The 8,051-nt window shown below is 40.5% G+C and overlaps 1 protein-coding gene across 2 annotated transcripts; it reads right to left on the reverse strand.

Annotated features, from left to right (window-relative positions):
• Positions 1 to 20: 20 nt before the first annotated feature.
• Positions 21 to 7,834, reverse strand: LOC148822059 (death-associated protein-like 1 homolog). 2 transcript variants are annotated; one of them, XM_088930233.1, is made up of 5 exons: positions 7,671 to 7,834; positions 4,266 to 4,359; positions 3,607 to 3,670; positions 1,744 to 1,877; positions 21 to 1,690 (listed from the first exon to the last, which is right to left on the reverse strand). In XM_088930233.1, exons 1-4 carry the CDS (start codon positions 7,735 to 7,737, stop codon positions 1,761 to 1,763), a joined length of 342 nt encoding a protein of 113 aa, XP_088786359.1. In that variant the 5' UTR covers positions 7,738 to 7,834; the 3' UTR covers positions 21 to 1,690; positions 1,744 to 1,760. The 2 variants fall into 2 exon arrangements, with proteins under 2 accessions (XP_088786359.1, XP_088786358.1); XM_088930232.1 differs by having other exon boundaries at positions 21 to 1,877.
• Positions 7,835 to 8,051: the final 217 nt, after the last annotated feature.

Below are 8,051 nucleotides of genomic sequence, written 5' to 3' on the forward strand. Positions count from 1 at the left end.
ACGCAGCAAATGTCTGTTAAGGCAACTTATTAAAAGTTTTAATAAAATATTTATCTACTGGAAATTATGGAATTCCAACTGATTCCTTTGCTTGCAACATTGAACTGAAGATTGGTGCCTTTATAAGCTTTGACAGGCTATGGACTACACAAAAGGGCATTGCACTGGCAAATGTTTTAGAACAAAAATGACAGTGATGATGCAATTTACATTTATCAATAAGGCTGATAAACAGTGTCTGTGACAGGCACAAGCTAACAACGTGTGGCCACCACCGGACTCAATTCAAGCTGTGTATCTGCAATTCATGCTTAAATACCAGGTTCCAGATGTTGCAATGTGGAATTCTGCCTATACCCCAGGTACAGCCCAGATTTTCCCAGAAATGTTTAATGGGGCCAGTAATTAGTTGAACAAGTAGCTCAAGACCAACAAGAAGAGCATCCACTGCGTAACTGTCACATCGCACAGGAAAGACACTGTTACGCAAGCAGCATAAGGATATGTCGTTTCTTGCTGTCATGTTAGGATAATCCAGCCCGAAGAGCAGCAAGTGAGGTTCTGGGACTTGACCGATTTAACACCACGCAGCCAGATTGTCACTGCAAGTGGAGTCATGCAGAAACTAGATATTCCTGAACAGACCATCACATATGGACTTTCCTAGTGATAGGTCTGTTGTGCACAATTAATGCATGATACAGCACATTCTAAATGTAGGATTCCTGGGCACATCAAATACTTTGATTTATCACTTAAGAGGATAAATCCACTGCTGGGAAGTTCATTTGAGATACTACTCCACCTTATCAATGGAGCAAAGGCATTATCTATTGAGAAACAGGGCCTATTCCCTGTAAACCCCCCCGCCAAAAAAAAGGACTTAATATTCAACAGGTTGAATCACCTCCTCACCTCTGCCCAAATAACAGCTCTTTCACTGACAAGGCAATTTAATCAAAGCCACACAAGCCGATATGGGTTACTCATGAATGATCAATGAATAAAAATGACAGATTAGTTTAAGAATTTTGTTGCACATCATGTCTGAAGCTCCAGTTAGAACTAAAAATAGACTTCTACATTCTTTTCAAGAATAGCCAACTATCTTACAGATACCGGTGCCACACTGTTCATCACCCTAGTTTAAAAAATGCGAGATTTGGAGGAAACTAAACGGAGAGAGAGCTATTAAATATCAAATCCCTAGACAAATGCTTACCACCTGACCACTTAAGTGCCAATCGCATCACAAGGCACTGCACTATGAAGACGTAGGTCTCATCCAGGGTTAAGTGTTTAAAACTCTTAACCTCCATCTTGAAACTCACAACATCAAGGAGTGTGTAAACCAGGGGCCTTGAACAAAGGTCCTGGAGAGGCCCAATCCAGTTTGTCTTGTAGGATTGTTTTGAGGAATACTTGTCCACTGAGGAATGAATCATCTATTTAATTAGGCAAACTGATGCATGAAGACTCAGGGGTCTTCAGTTTTGTTCCACATGACCTCTTAATTGCTTACTATAGGACTTGCAGGATATGGGGCTGTCTAGGAGCAAGGCTGGAGACATCTGGAAAGAGGTGTGCAGTGCACGTGGGATATTAAAACACTTTCATCAGCTTAACAGTGTTTATTAGTTAAATGTAATACTCAAAGCCACACAAGTCCACTCCCCCAGTCCCAAATATGAGAACAGACTCCTACATCTATTGTCACCCCCCCCCCCCCCCAACACACACAACAGAACAGACTTCTTGTTTTAGCACTTGCGAGGTTGCTGGATAAAGTACATCTTCGGGGTGTACAACTTTTCAACTGCAGGTCTGGGTTTGTTATGTCGAACACTTGCAGGGGTAGCTGGAAAATCATGACTCAGCTGAAAAATAAATGGACAAAAATGAGATGCAGACTTGGTTTAAAGTAAGGAGTGATGCATTTGCATTTTAAATCCATTTTCTTAAAAAATGGAATTTTAGTTTAGAGAAGATCCAATATTCTATTTCAGGTGAGAGCAGGTTGTGTTGAGTGGAGGTGGCAGAAACTAGACTTATGTAACATTTAAAGAAAGCTGATTAAACACTTACTGTACAGGCTCTATACTGGGATGCTATGCACTTCTCCAACTTTTCCATCAAAATATTTCTGAGTGTTCACTACATAAAAAACTGCTCCAGGTATGGTAGCTCATTATGTAGAAACACTACCAAGTGTTCTACAACAGCCATCAATAGGAGAGCTGAGAACCAGTGAAGATTTTATGCAGCATTCTATGTTTAAGTTTCCACAGAGCATTTATGGTAAGAAATCAATTCTTACTACAAGAAGGCAGCTCTGAGCAAACAGGAAGTACTGGCAGCAAGAGGAGTTGTCTTCATGTCTGGTTTATATAGGAGGGTATTCCAAGCTTTAGGGAGCACAGGAGTAAAACAAAGAAGGGTCTCAAACCAAACGTTTTTGACTTGTTGCACCCTGTATTTCCACAAGCAAAAACTGCCTCACATTTTAAAGGGGTAACCAAAATGGATAGAGACTGGAGATGCCAAAATAGGACACATTTATGGCCAACAAGACAAACATAATTGAAAATCAAGCTTAAAGAAAAAGCAATTCTCTAGAATTATGTATGCAATTAACACATTAGCTCTGATGTAGCCTGTTAAAGCATATATACTGGTTATTTCTAAATTGAACAACTACTGCGTGTAATAAATTTCACTCCTGGATCTCTTCTTGACAGTAAATGGTCTTCTTGACAAGGAACACCAGCTACTACCAAAATACAGAGCTTTTCAGAACCATGAAAACCGCTCATGAGAAGCAAGCATTAGTCCATACAGTTATGTTTGAGCTAGCTTTGAAGCATTAGCACATAGACATCACCATCAACTTGTCTCCCTGCACTGAAATCCAATTAGCTCGACACACAGAGCACCTCGGAGTTTACAATCACACCCGTTCAGGTTTTTCTCGAGATTGATACTCGGATCCGACAGCGCTCATGGCTCCAATATTGAGTTTGGTCTCTGAGCCCCGTTACTGTTCCCGGGTTTTGTCACCGAGCCCCTCAAGTCTCTGTCCTTGTGCGCCTCTAACTTTGTTCGGGATACTGACCTCATCTCTCAGATTACCCCCCAGCTTCGTTTCTCTACGGTATGGCCTGGGCCTCGTCTTCCAGCCTTTCCCTTTGTACTTCAGGCTCTGCTTAGCTTGTTCTCATTGTCTTTGACCCCCACCTGCTTGACCATGATCTCGGACCGTGTTCTCACCCTGATTTTGTACATTGCCACAGCACGACGTCCGCAGGCTTGGCATACTCTCTGCACACTTTCCCAACTGTGCGCACTACCTGCTCACCCCCGTTTCCATGTGCAGCTCCCAGCATGCTGCCTGCGGGCTTCCCTGGGGTTCTCTCTACCTCTAAACAGGCTGCTCTTCCCATCTTGGTAGCACAACATTACAGAGATCATTAAGACTGGGGTTCCTGCTGTCTAAATCTGGAGAACCATTTCAAAACCTAATCCCCAAGAAGGAATCTGAATTCAGAGCTCTCTCTCCCACCCCAACACACAAATGGAAAAAAGTTTTGCTTCTACAAGATGACCAACCTTTTCGAGAGTGCCAGATAAGAGGATACTGATTGACTGCATTTTGGGAAGAATGGTCACAGATCTGGAAATGAGAAGTAAGATTAAAATATTTTTACAGCTCCTGTAATAAAAGTACTCGAAGAAATTCAGATGTATTTTTTTTCCTTTATATGAATCGAATATATAATTAGACTTTATTTCATGAGCTGTTTGTATAGCTGCATGATAAAGGGTTCTGAAATGATTTCTTTTAAAGGATCTCTAAACAAAATGTTTATTATAAAAAATAGCATAAACAAGACACCCCCCCCCCCAAACCCAATATCGGGTAACAAACCAAACCATGACAAAATGTTAAGCATTTATGTGTTAAATATAGGGCAACAGAAAAAAATACTATTTTATCAGAAGCAAAGTTCTGCCACTGTCCCCTTACTGAACATCTAAATGAATATGCACACAGGATTTCCAGATACCACAAAAATGTATCCAGCCTCAATGTGACAGGAACTGACCATTTTCATATTTCTTGTGGGACAAAAATCCATTATCTTTCAATTCTTCACTCAGAAGAGATTTGTAATGAAAGGCAGCACATGTCAAGGTCTAGTGAATTCACTTTAAGTTATTTCAATTCCCCCTGTACCAAGCTGTCCCATCGCCCCATAAGAAGCTACCTTGATTTGTCTGCTGCAGGTCTTTTCACCTCCTTCTCAGGGGGTGCATTCTCTTCCATATTTTTCTTGGCCACCCTCTTCCCTCCAGCCTTCACTGTGAAAAGGAAAAGCAGAGTAAACAACTAAGGCAGGTCTACATGTTGACGAGACCTCCGTTTCTCAGCTGGTAGGCTAAAATTCAACGGTTTCTGCAGGAAAAACTGACAGACCTTATTAAGCCGCCATGCAAGGTTAGGTTTTGACAATTTCTCACCTACAACATTGGATAATTTGTCCAAGTTGAAAGATTCATTACAAAAAAAAAAAACAACAATGTTGACCAGAAAGAATGGAGTAAAAAACATTTAAAAACTAAAGATCTGAAAGAAGGTCAGCCATATACACTAAGCATATCATATTGCACACCTGTCATAAAGATCATAGAACACTCATTCATGCTAGTAGATGACAATCACGATGTTCAGGTGAATTGAAATTAAGACAGGTGGCCTGCAGGTGAATAATTCAGTTTTCAAACTTAAATGCTTGAGCCACAAGCAACTACCCATTCCCAATCACATGGCTGTTAAAGTACTGAAGTGCATTTCTCAAGCTGGCATGTTGACGTTACTCCACGTCTGGCCAGGAAGTGCTTAAAAACTTGAATTTTCTGACCCAGCCCAACATATTTAAAACACAGACTAATCGTATTTTCTGCCTAATTACACAAAAATGTGCTCATTATACAATCTCACTGCTGTTGAAAATCCTGATGCAAAAAAAAACCCCTACTGTATTTGTCTAATCAAGCAAATCAAGTTCTCAGTAAAACAGTCCAAAGTTTAAATCACGTACAGTATGACTTCTCCAGGGCACCAGTGTTATATTGGGAGCACTGGAGCACAGATTTGATTAGCTGCTGGACACTGCTGTGGAATGCTTGACCACTCTTTCTGCACAGCTACAGCCAGGGTACAAAGGCCAGTCAGCTGTGACTGCTCCCTGTGAATGGCAGGGGTGAGCCGATCATGCAGACGTTTTACTGAACTCTCGTCAGGTAGAGCGGTTCAGAACAAGACCTTGATATGGTCTTTCTGAAGACATGCCCTTCTAATCCTAGCACTGTGCAATCTTGTATCATCCTTCTGGATGAATCCACCCTTCCAGTGTTTGGCTAGCAGTAATGGAAAAAACCACTGACTCAAGAAAAAACGTATTGCTTGCCTAAAAGCTACAACAGCATATTACAGTACTTGCCACCATCTCAGTATAAGGTGCGTTTATTCTGATCTGCAATTGGATCATTAATAAAGCACTCCATCACTCTCCTTGCCACCACATTAGTTGTTCTATAGCCAACAGAAGGCAAGATTTAATCTTTCAGCTGTCAACACATTTTCCCTGAAGTCTCTTAACATGCTGATCACCACCATGAAGAGAGAGCCACCGTCATGCTGACAGGTTATTTCTGCCTACAATTTCTTCTGCTGCAGTCACATCTGTCTGGTTTTAGACAGCAGTGACAAGTCCTGGGCCAGTGTAGAGACCTCCCGCCTTCCAGTTTGTGACCTTACGGCTCCAAGGCCCCGAGCCCTGGTTTCTCTTGACTAGTCTGCCGCTTATTGATGCGGAAGATCTCCTTGTCCGAGGTCTGCGTCTTCCACAGACAGGCATCCTTCAATCACGCGGACAGCTACCAGATCTTCATCTGTCACGTGTGGCAGGGACATACTTCTCACTGCTCTTGTGTTAATTAAAATCAGGTCTTTCCAAGCAGCTATTTATACATATTCTTAATTTTAACTCCAGTCACTGAAAACCTGGTATTTTATGAAATTGCATGAAATAAGCTCTTGATTGTGCAATTCCCAAGGACAGTACTACTCAATCGACTAACCTGCCCTCCCCCTAATAATACTTTTAGCTGTAAAACCAACAAGCCAATGATGTAGAACAGCGATTCACAGTAAATATAAAAGCATTGGCCTGACTTTATAGACTGTGTAAAGGTTACATTTATTTCTGCTCGATAAGGGTTTACCAGATCATAGTCTTTACCGGATGTAGTGGTTTCTCAGATGAACAAAGTACAAATTAAACAGACGGCGACACACAGATGTAACTGTTGGCACCTTCCCATATTTATGTTTTTCTGTCAATGCCTTCATGCACTGTAGAAGGTTAGCCACATGGAATAATATGAGAACTCAGAACGCAAGCAGCAGGATGTCACTGTTAATTAGGGCAAGGCTTCCCGCACTGCCATTTCCAGACAGTTACAGATGAAAGCATTTTCTTGTGCCTGAAGTACAGGCGGGGATCATTCGGACACTGTAAAACAAAGCATGAGCAAGTAAAACTGATGCGTGGATTTGTACATTTTAAGCTTGATTTTGCCTTGTAGAGTTTTCCTAGATTAAACTCAGACTGTAATTAGTCATTACTCCTAAAGAAAAGACATTGTTAAAGGTCTGTCAAGTCAATCAAGTTAATTAAACATCATCCAATTTGGTTGAAAAGATACATCCAGGCATTGACTTATAAACTAAATAACTAAAAAGCCATTCAAAGCCCTAGACACCAAATAATCTAAATATACAATACGTTCACAGAGAAAACTAGCCTTGTGTGACTGAGGGACAGGAAGTAGCAGTTTCAGTTACACACTAAAACTTTTTAAAGGTAATAAGATTTGCGGATCTGGGTTAAAGCAACAGTGAGCATAACCTCACATAGGTAATCATTAATACAGTACCACTAGTATTTGGGATTTAAAACAAAAAAAAACCTAGACTGGTTTTAAAATTCACTACAATCCAATTACAAAAAGTTAAGTGGAGAACAAACGAAGAATGCCGTTCTTACACTTGCAATGACGTCCTCGAACGCTCATTTTAAAATGCAGTTTTTATTGGATCATGTAACAATAAATGCTGATGCAACCTATAATGCATATATACACATTATAATTGTTGCGATTAACGACAATGCAAATGCGCCTCTAGTTTCAAGCGCTGCATCTACACGCTAGAAGTCGTTTACCTCGGTGTACAGTTCTTTTAAAACAAAAACAGGAAGTTAGAAGGGCACAAACGTCTTGACTTGAGATCACAATGTAGCTGTTATGTAAATGTGGATTTTGTGCCACGTTTGTAGCGGTTTTGAAAAAAAATAATAATTCAAAGTTTAGAGTACGTCTTATGTTGTTGGTGCTTCAACTCCAGAGCGGAAGTTTAAACCTCAGAAGCAAGAACAAATAAAAGCGAAGAAGAGATCATTTTCTAAGAAAAAGGCAGTAAAACGGATACAAAGCAGCTTATTTATCATCCTCGGGTTCCACGAAGTGTGTATTATTTTAAGAAAATAAAACCTAATCGTAGCAGAAGAAACAGCAGAGTAATTAGATTACTACTATTAAACACCAACCTGCAGGAGGATGCCCAGCTTTTAACGCAGAGTTCTGTTTGATTCCAGCTTTAGACAACTTAACCATCTTCAAACTTTGATAACACAAGTAGCAAAACACGTAGTATAAGCCGCCCTCACTTGTTTATAGCAATACCACTGAAGAGCGAATGACGTCTCGTTCAATTAATGCAGGCAATTTTGATTTGTGGGGGTGGGGATATGAAAGTTTAAAAAACAGCTACGTAACCATGCAAGGCTTGAAATGATTACGCAATCGGCACGGTTTTGTTGTGTCGTCTTAAACTGGAAAGTTGCAGACAAATTATGCATCATTCAACGACCATTTTGTTAAAAACCTCTTAGTTTAAAAGTGTGTGATTGAGGAAGATGGATGAATTA

Source organism: Atractosteus spatula, chromosome 13 (genome assembly GCF_055471065.1).
Source record: "Atractosteus spatula isolate fAtrSpa1 chromosome 13, fAtrSpa1.hap1, whole genome shotgun sequence".
In the NCBI taxonomy this organism is placed as follows: Eukaryota; Metazoa; Chordata; class Actinopteri; order Semionotiformes; family Lepisosteidae; genus Atractosteus; species Atractosteus spatula.